The 20,014-nt window shown below is 51.5% G+C and overlaps 1 protein-coding gene across 18 annotated transcripts in view; it reads left to right on the top strand.

Moving 5' to 3' along the window:
• Nucleotides 1-20,014, top strand: part of GRAMD1B (GRAM domain containing 1B) — a 152,893-nt gene that overhangs the window by 60,041 nt on the left and 72,838 nt on the right. Inside the window, exon 3 of one of the 18 annotated variants that reach the window (XR_005259698.1) lies at nt 636-783. The exons of 10 other annotated variants lie outside the window; for them this stretch is intronic. Coding sequence is in view for 4 of the 8 variants with exons in the window: in XM_038161293.1 (XP_038017221.1) it covers nt 17,292-17,611 (320 nt within the window). In the remaining 4 variants the exon portion in view is untranslated. 7 more of the 18 variants (XM_038161303.1, XM_038161300.1, XM_038161297.1 and 4 more) reach the window with 7 other exon arrangements.

The raw sequence follows: 20,014 nt of genomic DNA, 5'->3' as shown, positions 1-20,014 counted from the left end.
AACCTTGGCTGTACTAGTCATGAGAGCAGAATGAATGGATGCTGGAAAGGAGCGCGGGGCTCCCTGAGAAAAAGCAGAGTGTGGGCACCACCTCTTTGTGTGCCTGTCACAGAAACCCACCTGCCTCCGTGCTGGGAACGTTTCAGCTGGGCTGGCAGCAGAAAGCAAGATGTGACTCATGCCGTGAGTGTGCCAGGTGCTCCTGCTGCACGGAAAAAAAGCTCTGGGAGTGCATTTGTCCCTTGCTTTTTTGTGTGGGGTGGCTGCTGAGTGCACTGCAGTGCCACAAAGGTGGTGCTCAGTTAAAATGGGGTGGGATGGGGTGCAGCTCTCCAGGAACCCTTTTTTTTTTCCCCCCTAACATCTTTTCCTTGTGAATCATTGCAAATCCGGTTTGCTGTTGGGACAAAAATATTTGGTTCATATTATTTGGGTGTAGAGTTTCCTAGGGGATGTTCTGGGACCTGGTGTGCTGGTTAAGGGGAAGTGAAAAGTGATCTTGGGCAAACAGAACTCCATCTGTGGGTCTAACCAACAGAGAAGACAAATCATATGTGAGAATGCACATAATAGAACACATCCCTCAGCTTCCTTGCAGCCAAAATCCAGTTTAAAAGGGGAATTTCCCATTTCAGAAGACTTCCTGGAAGGTGGAAATGTGCATCCACTTAATAAAACTCTAAAATGTGATGTCAGACATCCCAGCTGGACCCCAGAGTGTCCCTTCTTGTGCTGAAGAGCTGTGTTAGCAGATGGAGCTGCTGCTGCTGGTGTCTGTGAGGAGTAAGTGCCGCATTTTCCCTTTTTACAGAGATTTTTAGCTCAAAGCAGTGGAGTGGAAAGGGTGTCCCAGGGTAGGAGCCCCTTGCTACAGCTTTAATCTGATTCTGCTTTTAATAAAATCTCAGAGATTTCAAGCTTTTCTTAATCTTGGGGATGAGATGGGGCAAAATCTCTGAATTTGTAGTGACTTCTTTGGTGTGCAGTGGGCAGGGAAAGGATAAATGCACAGGTGAGGAGAAACAGTGCAGGGAGAAGTGAGACAAACCCACTTGTGGAGCCACTATACTGGCAGGCAGGACTGGAGGGCACAAAAAGGTTTGTTTTTTACAGCATATTTCCTTTTGTCCTCCCCCTGGAGTTTTTGGAGGACCTGGGCCCACAGTGAACTGGAGTTTGGCTGGTCACAGCCCTGGCTGAGGGAAGCTGAAGGCACAGGGGATGCTGATCCTTCTGCCTAAGCAGCTGGAGGAGAAATTGCTCTTGAGGCACAGTGGTGCTGCCTCAGCTTCCCCCGGGGCTGGGGCAGGGAGGCAGTGCTGGGAAGGGATCTGGGAATTGCTTCTTTCAGCTGGAATACCTGTGCTGCTGTCCTTACCGAGACCTTTGGATCTCACAGCCATCAGCTCTTTCTGAATGCAGCTGCTCGATGCAGGGCATTTCTTCTTCATTCTCTGTAGGAACAGAAAAATTCCACTGGTCTGAACCGGGAATTTGAGGTGTTTCTCACTGGTTTGGTGAAGGATCCTCCTGCTCCTGTGTGCTGAACAAAGCAGCTCTCTCCTGACTTTGCAGTCAGCGCACACACACCCCTCATCATGGCCTGTTCTGTGCTTTCAGTGCTGTAAATCTTTGGAATATGAGAAGATTTGCAATGGTTACCTTGGGAAACGTGTGCATCTTCCCATTTCATAGTCAGCAGTCAAAAAGGAGAGGTACCAACCATTCAAGAGGAGCGTGGGACATCCTTTCATGGATTTTACCTCTGCAAGGCATCCCCTGGCTTCCTTCTGGGCTGAACATGCACACTTTTCACCAGGTGCTTCCTCCCATTTCAGGAGATTTGGGGAAGCTGGGATAGTGGTAGTGGCCAGTCTGCTTGGTCAGTTCTGCCCTTGAGAATTCCATTCCAGTAACCATTGCCATCCAACTTCCTTCGTTTCAACAGAGAATTCATCCTCCCAGCTTTCTGCATCTTACCCCACAGCAGCAGTGCATCTGGCAAAAGGCTCCAAGGCAGCTGCTCCTTTAAAATGGAATTGCCTGTGATGGGAGAAATCTGAGAGCAGAGCAGAGCCCGCTGCCTCCTGCGCAGCTCCGGCTCCGTGGAGCTCCCTGCTCAGCTCTGCCCTCTCATCAGCCTCGTCACTGCTGCTTCCTCAGGGGCCAGGCTGCAGTGAGCACAGCCAGCCCCAAAAGCCATCCCAGGGCAGCCCCCATGGCAGCCCTGCATCCTTCCTCGCTGGACTCCGAGGTCACGGCTCTGTGCTGCTTTTCCCCCTGCCCCACTGTGCGTGTGTAACCCAGCTGGGATTTTATCCTCTTTGACTCCAGCGGTGTTTCCTCCCCTGCTGCTGCAGGGAGGCTCCCTCAGGCTGCTGGGAGCCGGCCTGGGACAGATCCCCCCTTCCTGCCGATGACTGTAACCGTGTGAGTGCTCGCTGTCCTCTGCCTTTCTTCTTCTGCTTCTTTGCCTTCCCCTCCACCCTCCCTGGCCTGTGCAGAGCGTTTGTTGTGCATCTCGGTGAGAAGGTGCTGGTGTGCGTGGAACAAGGTCAGCCGCTGGGATGGCACCAGCCCAGCTCTGGCCTTGAGCCCCTCTGCTTGTTTCCCCTCTTCTCCTCCAACTTTGACCAAATACTTCTCCTCAGCTCTCCCTGCTGCCTGCTTTCCTTTCCCTCGAGGAGCCCTGCCCCAAACCTTTGGCTGCTGAGTGCTGGCTCTGCTGAACCCCTTCCTGCTGTTTCAACGCCATTCCCATGGGAAGATGGGCCTGTTTGGGGGTCTGGCAAAGCTTCCAGCTCTGTAAGAGTTCATGATTTATTTACTCTGGAAAAGGATCTTTGCTCCAGGCTTAGACTTCTTTACGTGAGTTCGGGCTTTGTGCAGCACCCGCCGCCCATCAGTGCCCTGAGAAACCAGGGCTGATGCTGGGCTCCCCAAGGGAGGGGGGCTCTGTGGGTTAGGGGCATCCTCTGCCCTCTGTTCCTGCTGCCAGCCTTTGTTCTGCCCTGTTGGTGTTGCCACTGTCACTGGGAGAGCCCCTGAAGGGGCTGGGGGAGGCTTTCAGTGCTGCTCTGAAATGCCTCTCTGCAGCCTCAAGTTGTGGTCCTTCGCCGCTTTCTTCTGTCTCAGGTTTCAGAAATGAAGGATTCAGGATCCTTCTCCTCCTCTGCAGTCATCCCTCTGATGGCATTTATTCTGAAAGCCAAAACAATATCGTAGTGTGCGTTCTTCACTGCTTTATCTGAAACTGGAGGTTAATTTTTTATAGGATATTGCTTGAGCTGCCCCCCAGATCCAGATGGGAACAGAAGGTTTGGTTTCTCTAGTGTCTCCATGGATGATCCCTCAGGCAGGGCCAGCCCAGGGACTCCAGGCTGTTGGACTGCATGTAAAGATTTTGCTTGATGGACTGGAAAGATTTCAGTTCCAACAGGTCTGAAGGCTTTATTTAGGTATTTGAAAGCACTCTGATTTGGGGAGTCTGCATGTTCAGCATGATGCTGAGTGGAAATCTTCTCCTGGTCAGGTGTTGGGCTGTGCTGTGATGGGAATTATTTCAGGCTCTGAGATAATTCAGGATCTCCTTGTCTCTAAGAGCAAAACCAATCTGGCCCCAAGATTTGAGCCCAGGCTGGTGACCTCTTGCTGCCTGCTCACAGTGGCTGCACATTCTTGCAGGGAAGGCAAAAATTAGGAAATGACTTTCCTTTGAATTGACCAGAAAAGGAGAAGGGGGATTTCTCTCTGAGGTGTGCCATGAGTCACAGAGTTCTCTGTTGCCCAGCTTTGCAGAGTGACTGAGCCTTTCCCGGGCTGGGAGAGGTTCTTGCACCACCTCAGGCAAAAGGAAGGTTGAGTTCAAACAGGCAGGACAATGAGGGGAGGCAAAGAGCCAAAATACAGCGTGAAAGCAGGATTTTTAAATTCTAATATTGCTCAAGAAAGCAGCAGTTACAGCCTGAATCATCCCAGCCTCTCTACCTTCCTGGTGCTCCCCTCATTCTCCTGACACAAATATTCTTCCTGTTCCCAGCTCTCTCTGGGGAATTTTTCCCCTTTTGATGGAGGGCTGTTTTTCTCCACTCTCTGGTTCCAAGTAGGAATCAGCCAAAGGTAGGAATATTCCAAATAGGAATCACCAAGAAGGTGTTGTGCTGCTGCTCCACTTTGCTCTCCCTCCCAGGAGCTCCAGGGCAGAGGCTGCAGCCGCAGCCCAGAAATGGCTCTCAGGCACTCGGAGCCCTGGCCACGGAACTACAGCTCCCATCATGCCTACAGAGAGAGAAATGCACATTTTTTTTTGCTGGAAATGAAGCCTCATGTGACTTCCCAGCTGCTGCAGCACAGAGGGAGCCCCTGCAGAGGTTTTTTTCCCAGGGAAATGGAGGTGTGCCCTAGCTGGCAGATGCTGTGATGGCATCTGCAGCGCTGCAGATCGCTGCTGACTTCGGGAAGGACTCGGGACTGTGCCCACCTGCCACATGTTCCTGGGGATCTGTACACCTGTAACCAAGGTGCATAGCAATCAAACTCTCTCCTCCTTACACTCTGGCATTCTCTGTAGCACTTCTTCCTCTCTCCCCGTAACATTTCCTGATTTGTTTCTAATTTCCCCTCCCACTGGTTCTGTCGCTAACAGGTTTTGTTGTGCATGCATCTCACAGACCCACAGAGGGGTTTTTTGGTGCTTCCCTAACTCCCGCAGCCTTTTCCTTTTTTGCCATATGGCCGAAGTGGTGCCTCGAAGGCAGCACGCTGAATTCTCTGCCTGCAGGTCACGCACCTTTCCTGGCAAATTAATCTGTCTGAGCCTCCTCAGCCCTTTGTTTGCACTTGAAGAAGGGAATTTTTTGGTCCCCGGGAGTCTTTGAGAGGTGAGGCTGCTCTGGGAATGTGGAGCCATGCAGAGGATGCCCTGCTGGCTGTGAGTTGTGGCTGTTGGAAGGGTAATGCTGACAAAAAGCAGTGTTCTGGAATTGTTAAGGAATCCTTTCGGAGGCAATGAGGAGCTCGAAGCCCGGGCTAACAGGACCGTGGCTGTGGCTATTTATAGAGCCTGGAATTCCTACCCGGAGCTCAGGCATTTCACAGTGGGCTGTTCCCTTCCTAACGCTGCACTTCCTCAGGAGATGTTTCCTGTTTGCTTTTAAGTTCAGGAGCTGCTGCAGCCACAGGGAGCCTCTGCTGCAAAGAGGCTGAAATGTGGAAATTCGGCTTTTTCTGAATTGCAAAATGATGACTCTTCAGCTCAGGGTTTGCTGAAAGTCCTTCATGAAGCTGTTGTGCTTTTTTTCCCCCTTCCCACGCTGCTGGGAACTTGGAGGAAATCACAGAAGAAGAAATGTCATCAAGGGGCATCAGTGGCTTCATGAAAGAGGGACTGGGGAGCAGAGGGTGTGGATTTGCTCTTTGTGGATCTCTGTGTCTGCACTGGATGCCTTAGGAGGCTGAAATAAGTGTTCAGAAGAGGGGCTTTGTGTGCCTGATAAGGCTGTATTTCATGGAATCATAGAATGGTTTGGGATGGAAGGGACCCATCCAGTCCCATGGCAGGGACACCTTCCACCATCCCAGGCTGCTCCAAGCCCGGTCCAAGCCAGCCTTGGGCACTGCCAGGGATGGGGCAGCCCCAGCCAGGGAAGGATTCCTTCCCGGTTCCCCATCCAAAGCTCCTCTCTCCCAGGGGATTTGTGTATTCTGGGCACAAAGGAGCAGTGAGCCAGCGTGGGTTTGTGCAAGCATGCATGAACGCACTGCAGCACAAACAGGGGGCAAAATCCACATTTCTGTGTCCTGATGGCCCTTCCTAGGGGCGCCTTGGTGCTGAAGGTTCCTGCCTGTCCCCAGCCTGCTGCACCCTCTGCAGGACGGTGACATCTGTGCCACTGTCCTCCAGCACGGGCTGATGTAAAATATTGAATATACCAAACCCCCGTGGGTCTGCCAGGGCTGTAAGATAAATATTGAATATACCAAACCCCCCTGGGTCTGCCCGGGCTGTAAGTTAAATATTGAATAAACCGGACCCCTGTGGGTCTGCCAGGGCTGTAAGATAAATATTGAATATACCAACCCCCCCGTGGGTCTGCCAGGGCTGTAAGATAAATATTGAATATACCAACCCCCCCATGGGTCTGCCCAGGCTGTAAGATAAATATTGAATATACCAAACCCCCGTGGGTCTGCCAGGGCTGTAAGTTAAATATTGAATAAACCGGACCCCTGTGGGTCTGCCAGGGCTGTAAGATAAATATTGAATATTCCAACCCCCCCTGGGTCTGCCCGGGCTGTAAATAGGGAATTTATTAAACCCCCATGGGTCTGCCACAGCTGGAAAACATTGAATGTACCAAACCCCTGGGGGTCTACCAGGATTGTAAAATATTGAATATACCAAACACTCGTGGATCTGCCAGGGCTGTAAAACACTGAATATAATAAACCCCTGTGGAGCTGCCACAGCTGTAAAATACTGAATGTACTAAACCCCCATGGGTCTGCCAGGGCTGTCAGCTATTGAATATACCAAACCCCCGTGGGTCTGCTAGAGCTGTAAGTTAAATATTGAATATACCAAACCCTCGTGGGTCTGCCATGGCTGTAAAATACTGAATATACCAAACCCCCGGGGGTCTACCAGGGCTGTAAAATATTGAATATAATAAACCCCCATGGGTCTGCCAGGGCTGTAAGTTAAATATTGAATATACCAAATCCCCGTGGGTCTGCTCCCTGGGGCATGACAGTGTGTGACAGTGCCTGTGGGTCTGCCAGAGCTGTAAGTTAAATATTGAATGTACCAAACCCCCGTGGGTCTGCTCCCTGGGGTGTGACAGTGCCTGTGCCCAGGGCGGCAGCAGCGCTGTGGTTTTGCAGAGGCTGAGCTGCCTTTCGGTGTGTTCAAACCCCTCAGAGTGTTCCAGCCCTGCCATAAATCCGTTTGCGGGTCTCTGCGTGCTCCTGCCGCGTGCCTGAGGATGAATAAGCACTTTCAAGCAGTGATGCTCTCGCCCTCAGAGGCTTTGATTTGCCTGAGCTCCGCAGCGTTTTCCCTCTGCTCTGCCTGCCCGCTGCCAGGGCGCTCAGGGGAGCTGCGAGCGGCCTGCCTGGGCTGCCTGAGCTGCTCACGGGCTCCAGGCTGATTTCCTGGAGCAAAGCAGGCCAGGAGGACCGGCAGGGAGAAGCTGGGGGATGAATGGGGCGGCATGAAGTCACCGTGCTCCGCCAATCCGGGCAGGGCCACGCAGCTACGGATGCCTCTTGATGCTGGCACCGAGCGCACCTTTCCCGGGGCTTTGGTGCCTCCAGCCCGAGCTCAGCGTGCACCAAAGAGTTACTAGGTCAGGCCCAATCGTTTGAGAGTGTTCTGTGAGGTGAGTGTGCTCAGGGGGATGCAGCTGGGCAGCCTGCAGCCCGCGTTCCGCTCCGCGCCTCGCAGCGTGCCCGTGCGTGGTCTCTGGTATGGCTGCTCTGCACCATCGCCGCTTCACCTGCCTGCCTGTCCCCCCTCACTCTTCTCTTCCCTCCCCACATCCATCCTCCTCGTGTCTGAGCACTCCTCCTGTACCTGTGCACTGCCCAGAACCCACCTGCTTTCTTCCTGTCCTGACTCCTGAAATGCCCACTCGGGGTGGGTGGGTGGGTGGGGTGTGTGACTCTCCCTTCTCGCAGAGAGGGAGGATGAGCAGCTGGCTGCAGGCTGGGTTGTTCCCCGCTCAGTGCAGGCTGGGTTCTTCCCCAGCTGGCTGCAGGCTGGGCTGTTCCCTGCTCAGTGCAGGCTGGGTTCTTCCCCTGGGTCACTGCAGGCTGGGCTCCAGCTCCCTGCAGGCTGGGTTCTTCCCCTGCTCACTGGAAGCTGGGTGTTCCCTTCTCTCTGCAGGCTGGGTTCTTCCCCTGTTCACTGGAAGCTGGGTGTTCCCTTCTCTCTGCAGGCTGGGTTCTTCCCCTGTTCACTGGAAGCTGGGTTTTGTTCCCTGCTCACTGGAAGCTGGGTGTTCCCTTCTCTCTGCAGGCTGGGTTATTCCTGCTCACTGCAGGCTGAGCTCTTCCCCTGCTCAGTGCTGGGTTGTTCCCTGGCTCACTGGGAGCTGGGTTGTTCCTTTCTCCCTGCAGGCTGGGTTGTTCCCTGCTCAGTGCAGGCTGAATTGTTCCCTGCTCACTGGGAGCTGGGTTGTTCCCCTGGCTCACTGGGAGCTGGGTTGTTCCCTGGCTCACTGGGAGCTGGGTTGTTCCCCTGGCTCATTGGGAGCTGGGTTGTTCCCCTGGCTCACTGGGAGCTGGGTTGTTCCCCTGGCTCACTGGGAGCTGGGTTGTTCCCTGCTCACCGGGAGCTGGGTTGTTCCCTTCTCCCTGCAGGCTGGGTTGTTCCCCTGGCTCACTGGGAGCTGGGTTGTTCCCTGGCTCACTGGGAGCTGGGTTGTTCCCTGGCTCACTGGGAGCTGGGTTGTTCCCCTGGCTCACTGGGAGCTGGGTTGTTCCCTGGTTACCAGAAGCTGGGTTTTCCCCAGCTCCCTGCAGGAGCTCAGCCTGGGAGCTGGGAGCAGCAGCAGCAGGAGGAGCAGGGTCCTCTCTGTCCCTCAGCATCCTGCTCGACCTTTGGGTGGTGGCAGGGGGGAGGAGTTTGGGGCATGGCAGTGACTCAGGTCTTGTGCCAGGCTCCAAACAAGTTCCTAACCTGGGGCCATCCGCTTGAGATGCTTTTCCTGCCCTTCTCTGGGGGGCAGAATCTTGGCACTAACCCCTAAGCGACTTTCACTGTTCTCACCCTCCTGTCAGGTTGTTTGCCTGTTGTTCTTCATCCTCTTTTGACTTTCCCTTTCTCTCCCCTCCCTCACTCCCTTTTTCCCTGCTGCTCTTGTCCACTGCTAGGCCAAGCAGAAAGCATGGAGACGTCTGATATGGCGACAGCAAAGGTAGGATGGAAATGCTGCCGGCCTCACTGTGCGTAAGTGGTTTCGCTTGGCACCTTCTTTCTCTGTCTCTCCACCTTTCTCCTGCCCCTCTCCCACCCTCCCTGCTGCTGGGACAGCCAGTGAACCACTCTGGACCCTGCTGCTGGGCTGAGGATGGGGTTGGAGCCCTGGGAGGATGTCACAGTCGTGAGGCTGGAGGAAATGCTGCAGTGCTGGTGCTGGAGGCAGAGGGTGGGGGTGGGAGGGAGGGAATTTGGGGCCTTTTGGTCCCTCCGTGGCATCTGAGGTGGGAGCAGGGATGCTGCTGAATGAGGGAGTGACACTAGATGGTGCTTTAGGGGCAGCTTTCCACTCCCAGGGACGGTTGTGTGAGGAGACATTCCTTCTGGCAGCCTCTTTAATGTTATTTTTTTTTTTTTTTTTTTGGAAAGGATGTCGGGGGAGTGTCAAAAGCGAGAAAGTAATTCGAGCTTATGGATGCATCCACCCTTTTCTGTGAGGCTTCTCTGTTGCCTGTGCCTTGCTTTCACAGGGCTGTGGCTTCTGCTTTCCTGTGGGCTGGCAGCCTGGCAATCTGGGGGTGGAACTGGATGGGTTTGAGAGGTGGGAATGGCTGGGAGGCCTGGGGAGCACCAGGCTGGCACCACTGGGAGCCTTTAGAGCCAAGGTTTATTCTCCTGGCCACCGAAAGGACTCTCCTTGGGATCCGAGCAGGGTCAAAGTGCAGGGGATGTGTCTGCAGAACGTGTTTGGGGCTGTGTCTCACAAGGGGTGAAGTTCAGCGTGGCTGGAGAGAGCCGTGGCTTGCAGGGACTGGGGAAGGGCATTAACGGTTAAAAATCTCTGCTTTTGAGGCTGCTCTGGCTGGATTCCAGGGAGAAACTCCTTCGTGGGTGTAGAATTCCCTGGTTAAACCCCGCACTGATCTCATGGTCAAACAGGGGTGCTGGGCACTCCTTGCAGGGCTTGTGTCTCAGCTAGAATCCGAGCTGAGCTTTCCCTGTCACTTTTATTCCAGCTGTAGCACTCTATCCTTTTCAATCCCACTTCCCAGAAGCCTGGATGATGCTGGGGAAGGTTCTACCCCAGGGCTGGGTTGCTCCTTGATGCAGCTTTTGAGTTTTTTGAGTGTTGATCAATAAATTGTGTGATGTGCTTCTGGATAAATGTTGCTTTTTAAAGGTGAACTCGTCCTCGTTCTCGTATTTGCTGAAACCTCAACTGCTGCAAACCCTCTTCAAGCTGTAGGGCTTGGAAAAAAAATAATCATTGAGGGTGCTGAAGGGTCTGTGGCATTTCAGTTAGAGTTGTGGTGGCATTTTGGGGAACTCAGTTTTATCTCTGGCTTGAAAAACAGACGTTTTTCATGACAGGAACAACAGAGTCACTTGAAAATTGTTTTTCTCTGTACCTGTTTTTTGTAGGCTTTGGTTTTAATTAAAGGGAAATGTGACCTACATTGTTAGAGCACCATCTTAGCGTGAAGGTACTGACAAAAAATCTAATTATCTTTTTGGAGCAACGGAAAACTGAGTTGAGTTTGAACCTTCTAAAACAGATACAACTGGGAATTGGTTATGTAGACATTCCTGGAATGTGCACAGGTTTATTTGAACTTAACCTTGGCGATTGCAGATATTTAGTCCCCAATTCTTTAGTTAAAACCCCAAAATTCTGTTGTCTTTGGTGACTTTGAGCCAGTTACCCCTGTGAGGAGCTTGGAGCATTAAGGGGATGTTGTTAATTTTGCTCAATTTCTGCTGAGCTCAGTCTGGAGGAATTTCTGAGGAGGTTGAAAAGATTTGTTTCCCCATGTTGGAATGCTCCAGCAGTGGCCACGGGCTGCGATGCTCTGGCACAGCCGCTCTCCACTGTGTCACCACTCCATTGGTGTCACCCACCTCTCCATTGTGTCACCCTTCCTTTTCTGCTGAGGCACCTCCCAGGCTTGTCACCGTCATATTTGCTGAAAAATCCCTTGGCCCAGGATTTCTCTGCTGGGAAGCTGAGAAGCCTCAGAGGAAAATGAAAACAATAATGATCTGATTTGCTTCTCCTGTGTTTTGCTGCCTTGGAATGTGGTTGGAGATTGTTTATCAACAGGTGATTGTTTCTTTGGTTTCATGTGAATTGTTTTGACTCAATAACCAATCACAGCCAGATGTGTTGAGACTTTAGAAGAGGGAGTCCCGAGTTTTCATGATCATTCTTTGTCACTTTCTGTCTGTATCTTTTCTCTATTCTTTAGTATAGTTTGAGTATAGCATTAATATAATATAATATAATATAATATAATATAATATAATATAATATAATATAATATAATATAATATAATATAATATTATCGTATCATAATGAATCAGCCTTCTAAGAACACAAAGTGAAATTCTCAATTCCTCCTTTGTCCTGAAACCCAACAAATACCACACCAGCTGTCTCAAGAACTGGCATTTCCTGCCATGCCAGAGAATGGTGTGCCCCCCCAAAAAAGGGGAAAAATTCGATTTTAATCCATTATTCATCCTCGTCTTGGGCTTTTCTGAGCTGTTGGTGGCCTTGGAGAGCTGCTGTGGGACAGGGACACGGGGCTGTGTCACCTCCAGCCTGCCAAAAGTGAAACCCCTGCATTGCTCCATCCACTCCCCTTGCTGAGTGCCAGGGAAAAGCAGATTAAACTCTTGGAGAAGAGGGGGAAATCAGGTCAATGAGAAAGCAGGGGTCACTCCCCAGGCGAAATGGGGATTGTAAAATCAGTGAGCTCCTTTCGCCTGGCACCGCGAGGTTCTGCTTCTCTGCCCTGCAGACACACACGTGGGAATCCTCTGGAGTTTCGGATGCTGTGAGAGATATTCCAGCTGATTTGCTTGTACCACCCTGGGGGAAATGTGTCCTGTCCTGAGCTGGAAGGGGTGCTGAGTGAAGGCATCACAGAGGTTTTGAGAGCTGATTCCTGGCTTTCAGCAGGTAGCACTGGGCTGGGATTGCTTGGAGAAGTGAGGGGAGAAGGACAAACCAGCTGTGTGTGAATAAAACAGTGCCAAACATTCAACTTGTACTTTCTGTGGTTGCCTCTGTGCTCCCAGCTTCCCCCCAGGCCCTGCCTGGGGCCGTGGCAGTATCCTGTGCAAAAATTGCCTTTTTTTCCCCCAGTTCCTGCCTGCCTGTCCCTTGGTGCAGATGTCCCTGCCTCTGCATGGCCATGTCCAGCCCTGGTTCATCTGGCCAGCACCAGCAGGATTTCTTTCATCCAAGCAGGAGGCCATGAAAAAAAAAACCAAAACTCTGGTTTTGTGTATTCCAGCCCAGATTTAAAATCCAGTTTGTACTCACGGGTCAGGAAAACATCCGGTCTTTTTATCTGACTCCCTTTTTTTTTTTCCTGCTGCTCCTGATCTCCCAAGTTTTCCTCCAGTTTGAGAAAGTTCTGCCTGGTTTTGGCTTTGTTGCTGTTTTTAGTGTTTGTGTGTGCGCTGCTGCTTGACTTCCTCCTCCTGACTGGTGCTGGAAGCAGCCAGGAGCCCCAGGGGAGGTTTTATTAATGGAATTCTTCATCTGGACCAGGAATACTCCAAATGTTACTGGCATCAGGCCAGGATCCAAATTATCTTAATTCTTTTTGAACTTTATGAGAATTTTTTTCCTGGGAGAAAGGACAAGGGTGAGGCAGGACAACACAACCACATGAACTCGTTTTATTATTATTTATTGCTGAGCAAATGATGCATCCAATTAAAAAAAAAAAAAGAGATTTCCACCCCCAATAATCCAAATGGCATTCTGATAAAATCATTGGATTTACAGCCTTTGTGGCTGGAGGGGAAAATGAACCTTTGGTCTAACATCCTGTAGGAAGGGTGAAAATGGTGAAAATATGTATTTATGGCTCTGTGAGGGCACCTGCACATCTTTCAGAGCTGCTGTTCAGCTCAGCTATTATGTTTATTTTCACAAAACATCAAAACAAACTCTAAGGAAACCCAGTGTTTACCCTTTTATGCCTATTTTTAATGTTTCGTATGGAAAAAAGAATTTTTACCCAAATACCAATGCCTTGGGAAAGCTCTTTTGAATGCAAAACATGATCATGAGAGATATTTGCCACTTCAATTGACATTGATGCAGATGAGGACAATGTATCAGTGATGCTTTGTACAACCATTTTCAGAATTACAACCTGCAGTTGCACACAGCAGGGATTTACTTGGCTTCCCTTTCCAAAACAAGGGCCAGGAATGGCTTTGGACCCCTCCAGCCACAGCTCTGAGTGGTTTTTTTCCATTTTCCCCTTCAGTGGGATGGAGTAGGTAGATAATTAACCTGGAATTCATTTTGCATGTGACTGATAGGTATTCTTAGCTCTGAGGAGGTGGCTGTGCACAGCCCATCCCTCCTGATACCCACAGCTGCTTTTGCCTTGCCTTATTTCAATTTTAATATCTTCTTTTTTTTTTTTTTTTTCTTTTTCCCCACTGGAATAGTTGAGTGCAGAGGATGGGGGGAAAGTGAAGGCTTTGTCCATTCTGGCACAGCTGGGTCAGCCAGAATTTGGGGTTGGGGTTGGGAATACCTGAGTGGGGGTGGCCCACAGGCCCTCCAGGGCTCCTGCTGGGAGGATTTTTTGGCCAGAGGTGGCCAGCCAGACATTTAAACAAACACCTTCCCAGTCATCTCCTTCCTTTGATAATTTCCCCACCCCTCACATTATTTGGGTAAAAAAAAAAAAAAAAAAGGAAAAGGAAAAGTGCATGACTGCTTATCTCTTAATACCTTTCTTGCCTGAGCTTTGATTCCCAAACATGTGACTCTGCAGCATTAGGCTGTCCTAGATTTGCCAAGCTTGCAGGTCTCCTGACCCATTTTACAGCGTTTGTGATGTGCCTCCCTCCTTGACAAACCTGCAGGCCGCAGTCCCAGAGCTGCTCCTGGAGCAAAGCCCAGCCCAAAGCCCAGCCCAAAGCCCGGCCCAAGCTGCTGTAGGTGGGACCTGAGAAGGGCTGAGCCTGGGATTATGAGGGGTGAGATGTGAAGGTGTGTTTTCCATGCTGTTCGTCGTGGGGAAAGGTCTGTGCCTGACTTTGTGGTTAAACGAGTGCTTTTTGTCTAGAAAGAAACAAAAGATGCACTGCAAAGTTGTTGGGATTTGGGATGTCCCCCCCTGCCTTGGGGCTCTCCTGCAGAGCTCCCCATTCCAGTGTTACTCGCCCTGTTTCTCAAACTTCAGCCCACGATGCTGTTTTCATCTGTCCTGGAATCATCCAAGCCCTCCAAAAGTGACTTTCTGCTGAATTCAGAACTGGAACTTTGCTGCTCTTCGGGGTTCGGGAGAACCAGATAAAAATCTCTTTTTTTAGAGATTTTTAACTCAGATTTTTTTAAAAAATCTGGTTTATTTATGTTGTTACCAGGCACAGTAGGAGAGCAAGGAACCACATTTGTCACTTTCCAAAGGGGATGTGGGCAGCAGAACCCCAGTGTTCCCTCGGACAAATGTCACTGAGAGCTTTGCAAACCGGGGCAGAGCTCTGGAACTGCCCCGAGCACCCCCTGAGCAGGGAACAGGACGAGGGTGGTGATTTTACAGATCAAGGTTTTCGTGTCAGTCCACTCACAACTGCCTGCAGCCATGGGGATGGGGGTGTGAGTGCAAAAAAACCTGACAAAATACCGTGGAAAGCCTTTCAAGAGAGTAGAATCTTTATTTCCACACAGCTGCCTGCTCTCTTTCCTCTGCCCCCCCTGAAACTGCTGAATTCCTGCAGGATTTATAATCCAGACTGTTCCTATCCCAGGACCAAACCCCTTCAGAGCTGTGGGGAATAAGAGTGGGGATGTCCATCCCTGGGCTTTTTGGAGAACTTTACAGATAAATAATGAAATTATAAATGATTTGAGGCACACTGCCCCGCTCCCCACCTCCTGCTGCGTGACCCCGTGAGACAAATAAGAATTCCAGGGAAAATCAACGTGCATGGCAGGAAATGGGGGTGGCAATGCAGAATCTGGCACTTTTCCCTTCGTGCCCTGTGGGTGTGGGGTGCAGGGGCTCCGTGGTGCTGCTGTGGGGGCAGAGCTCTGCTCCTGCCCTGATAAGAGATGGTGCAGCAACGGCTCTGCTGCCCCAGGGGCCAGAGCTGCCAGAGAGGATCCCCCAGCTCAGCTCCAGAGCAGCCACTGGGCCCCTGCCCTGCTGAAGATTTTGGTTTCCTGTAGGAAATTCGGTTTTCCATTAGGGAATTTTGGTTTTCCATTAAAAAATTCAGTTTTCCATTAGGATATTTGGTTTTCCATTCGGAAATGCAGTTTTACGTTAGGAAATTCAGTTTCCCATTAGGAAGTTTGGTTTTCTGGTAGGAGATTCAGCTCTCCATTAGGAATTTCGGTTTTCCATTAGGAAATTCAGTTTCCCATTAGGAATTTTGGTTTTCTATTAGGAAATTCAGTTTTCCATTAGCAAATTCAATTCTCCATTAGGAATTTTGGTTTTCCGTTAGGAAACTCAGTTTTTTCCATTTGGAAATTCAGTCTTCCTTCCATTAGGAATTTTGGTTTTCCATTAAGAAATTCGGTTTTCCATTTGGATATTTGGTTTTCCATTAGGAAATGCAGTTTTCCGTTAGGAAATTCAGTTTCCCATTAAGAAGTTTGGTTTTCTGTTAGGAAATTCAGTTTTCCATTAGCAAATTCAATTCTCCATTAGGAATTTTGGTTTTCCGTTAGGAAACTCAGTTTTTTCCATTTGGAAATTCAGTCTTCCTTCCATTAGGAATTTTGGTTTTCCGTTAGGAAATTCAGTTTTCCATTAGGAAGTTTGGTTTTCTGGTAGGAGATTCAGTTTTCCATTAGGAATTTCGGTTTTCCATTAGGAAATTCAGTTTTCCATTTGGAAATTCAGTTCTCCATTAGGAAATTCAGTCTTCCATTAGGAATTTTGATTTTCCATTAGGAATTTCAGTTCTCCATTAGTAAATTCAGTTCTCCATCAGTTTCCACAGCCCTCAGGTGAGCCTCGGGGGGCTGACTCTCTTCCCTTCAGGAAGCTGCCGAGGGGATCCTTGTCAGGAGCTGTGGTAGGACAAGGAGAAATGGTGCAAACTGAAATTCGGGTTACACCTCCCAGCTTCTGGAGCGTCAGCAGGGGTGGATTTCTCTTTTTTGGCCCGAGCAATCAGCTCATCCCTGCTCTGGGATAGCCAGGGAGCTGGAGTGGTGCTTTGGCAAATCCCCCCTGAAGCATCAGCTCCGAATATTGCAGCACTGGCCGAGGGGGAGAGCCCTGGGGCTCGCTCTGCCTCTTCCTGCAGCTCCCCCCTGGAGAGGACCTCGTGCTGGGAGAGAAAAGCAAATCCACCTCCCGCCGCAGAAAAAGGCCAAGGGAACACAACCCACGCGTGTGAGGGGCCTTCAAAACTCCCTTCTGTGCTCGCTGGCCCCAGAAACCGATCGCACGAGTGGGGAGGCACGGCCAGGGCTGAGGGGAGTCTGCAAGGGAGATGGAGAGGGGCTTCGTGGGAGCATGGAGTGACAGGGCAGGGGGACGGCTGCACACGGCAGAGGAGGTTTAGATAACCAGAAACGTTCACTGTGAGGGGCATGGAGGGATAGGGCAAGGGGGGACGGCTGCACATGGCAGAGAGGAGGTTTAGATTGGATAATCAGAAATATTCTTTACTGTGAGGGGCATGGAGTGCAGGGGGCATGGCTTCCCAGTGACAGAGAGTAGGGTTAGATTGGATAATCGGAAATATTCTTTACTGTGAGGGGCATGGAGTGCAGGGGGCATGGCTTCCCAGGGACAGAGAGGAGGGTTAGATTGGATAATCAGAAATATTCTTTACTGTGAGGGGCATGGAGTGATAGGGCAAGGGGAAATGGCTTTACAGTGACAGAGAGTAGGGTTGGATATTAGGAAATATTTACTGTGAGGGGCATAGAGTGACAAGGCAGGGGGGAATGGCTTCACAGTGACAGAGAGGAGGGTTAGATTGGGTAGCAGGGAATATTCTTTACTGTGAGGGGCATGGAGTGCAGGGGGCATGGCTTCCCAGTGACAGAGAGGAGGCTTAGGTTAGATATTAGGAAATATTTACTGTGAGGAGCATGGAGTGCAGGGGGGCTGGCTTCACGCTGACAGAGAGGAGGGTTAGATTGGATAATCGGAAATACTCTTTACTGTGAGCGGCGTGAGACCCCGGAACAGAGAAGCTGTGGATGCCCCATCCCTGCAAGCGAGCAAGGTTGGCCAAAACGCTGTGGCAGGCGCTGTCCCTGCCGCGGCCGGGGGCTGGCCCCAGCCTCCCCTCGCACACCCGGGGCCGGGAGGGGCTGCGGGCTGCCGGCGGAGCGGGGCCGGGCGCCGCCGCGGGTGCCATGGCATGCTGCGGTCCCGCCGCTGCTGCACATGCTCAGCAGAGAGCGGGAGCGGGGCGGCTCAGCCCCAGCCCCAGCCCCAGCCCCAGCCCCCGGCGCTGCTGCCGCTGCTGCGGGGAGCCCTGCGCGCCTCGCCGCGGCTCCGGGGGCGCGGGGGGCGGCCGTGCCCCGGCTCGGCGCATGGGGCTCGGCGCTCCCCGCGGGACGCTCGCCGCCCGGGGCTGCTCCAATATGTGCTGGGACCTCTGGAGCTGTCAGTGGGCAGACAAGGACACGGGCAGCGGATTATCGTGGCTGTACTAATGAAAGGGTTCAAGCTCGCCTGGTAAGCGCGCGGTGCGGAGAAGGGCTGCGGGGGGATGCTGTGGTTGCCCTCTCTCCCCGAGATGGGGGGAAAAAAGGGATGAGCTCCGCCAAGTTGGCGGCGCGGCCGCTGCGGCACGGCCGGGGGGATCTGGGTGCGGGGAGGGAGGCAGCGGGAGAGGCTCCGGCGGTGGATGCGGCGCTGGGCCGCTGCTGCCCGGGCATCTCCGCATCCGCGCTGCCGCCCCGGAGCGCTCCGGCCGCATCCCCCGGCCCCGCGCCGCTGCCCGAGCCGCATCCCCCAGCTCGGGGCTGCCGGCTCCCGCAGGGAAATAAGCACGGGCAGCTCCTGCCGGAGAAAGGTGGGGGGGTAAAAAAGTGGTTTGGATGCTGCGTGCGTGGAATGGCTCCTGCTCGGCTTGTCCTCTAAGCAGCGGCTTTTGGGGATGCTCCTCGCTGGCGTGGTGCTGTAAGGACATCGATAGCAGAGTTCCAGGGAGCCCAGAGCTGCCGGCAAGGTACCCGAGGGCTCCATAATTATTTCATCGTTCCTGCGTGTTTTGGGGGGAAACTCACCAGGTTTGGCTAAGTGGGCAGTGAAAGAAAACATTGTGTGGGTGAAAGGCAATTGACAAAGCTCTGTGTGTGTGTGTGTGTGTCTGAAATGTTCCCACGGAGATATTTTGTGGGTCAAGTTTGTATTTTACAGGGGTAGGTAAATATATATATATATACATGTAATAGAGGATACAATTATATATCTCTATAAAAATATAATATAAACTTGACCACCAAAGGCTTACGTAGAATCCCGAGTATATCAAAACTATTTTAAATTTCCAATATGTCAAAACCACTTAGTTGGAATAAATAGGCTTTGAATTATGATGATGAAATTGATTTAAGCAGAACTTTATCAGATGGGAACGGTTCCACAGTGAACAGAGGAATGTGACTTCATAATTTGGGTTGAATTGGATGACAAGGGCAATGGGAAGGCCTGTTTCTTTTCCTTAATCCTTTTTTTTTTTTTTTTCTGTGATGGAAAAGGAAGTAATCACAGAAATAACAGCCTCCTTCTCAAGTGCACTAGTTTGCATCAGGATGAATGTGGTGCTTTGAGATCCTCACCTGTAAAGTGTGAGAAAACAGCAAAGTTATTTTGCATTTGTTATTTTACTTATTGTTGCTGGTTTAATTTTATCTCTTTTTTTTTTTTTTTTTCTGTGTAAAAAATAAAAGCACCACAGTATAGCGCTAGGAAGCATCTCGTACTGGGCCCCAGGGGACAGACCCGAGCCAGGGATGACTCAATAGGTCATCTCTTTTTCTAATTTCTCTAATTCTGCCTTTTATTTAATTACACTGAGAGCCTTTGAATTTTCCCCGTGCGTACACGGCTCTGTGTCGCACAGGCTGCCCAAACGATACAGATATTAGCATTGGAAAATATTACACGATTTTTTTTTTTAAACAAAAAGCCCCTCTCTCGCAGTGATCCGCTGCCTGCTGTGCGGTGCACTTGGGCTGAGCAGTTGCATAATAGCTCCGTGGAGCAGCGGGAGAGCAGAGCGTGTGCTGGAGATGCTGGGAACGCCGGCATGGAGCGGCTCTGCGGTGACACGGCCCCGCTGCTCCCCGCAGACCCGGCAGGGAGATGGAGTTTGGACCTTCCCGGTTGATGCCGGCGCTGCTGGAGCATCCTGCCGGGAGCCGGGCGGGGAGGCTCGGGGCGCTGCCGGGGACATAAGCGGCTTACAGCGCTGCTGGAGGGCTGCGGTAGGTGACGCTCTTCCCTCTCGCTTCCTCGGGCTCCCGGCAGGGCCCCGGGGGCTCTGGGCAGTCCCGGACCCCTTTGTTCTCATAAAGATCCCGAGCAGCTCGCCCGGCTCTCCCGGGATCACTCGGCAGGTGCCACCCGAGCCCTGCCTCCTCAGCATCCCCCTTCACGCCAGTCCCGAAATCAAATATTCTGATTGCTTCCCTTATTTAATTATACAGCATTCTGGATCTCTGCAGCTGCCGCTCTGTTCCCCCCAGGATATTTTGGTCGGTTGGTTGTGCTGCAATATCCAGCACAGGAGGGTGAGTTAGGGGTGTTATTTCAGGCCCTGCTTTGCCCAAATCTGTGTGTTTGCCCCCGCTGGATTGATTGGAGGAGCAGATTAAGGGCAGAATGAATGCAGGGCTCTCTGAGCCTGCCTGGGGTGTTTGGTGTGGGCTGGGCACACAAACTGGGCTTGTAGGGTTGGTATTTATATAAAGAAAAAACATCCAGTGCACGGGCTGCAAACAAATCCTCTGGTCCCCGGTGCAGGAGCAGCACTGCTGGGGTTAACCCAGATTTGCTCCCGGAGCCATGCTCAGAGTGACACATGATTTGTGCCTGTACCAGGGAGGGACACAAAGCTGTCAGCGGCAGCAG

This window comes from Motacilla alba, chromosome 24 (assembly GCF_015832195.1).
Source record: "Motacilla alba alba isolate MOTALB_02 chromosome 24, Motacilla_alba_V1.0_pri, whole genome shotgun sequence".
NCBI lineage: Eukaryota > Metazoa > Chordata > Aves > Passeriformes > Motacillidae > Motacilla > Motacilla alba.
The sequence above is the reverse complement of the archived record's forward strand: the minus strand, read 5'-3'. Positions and strand labels throughout refer to the sequence as shown.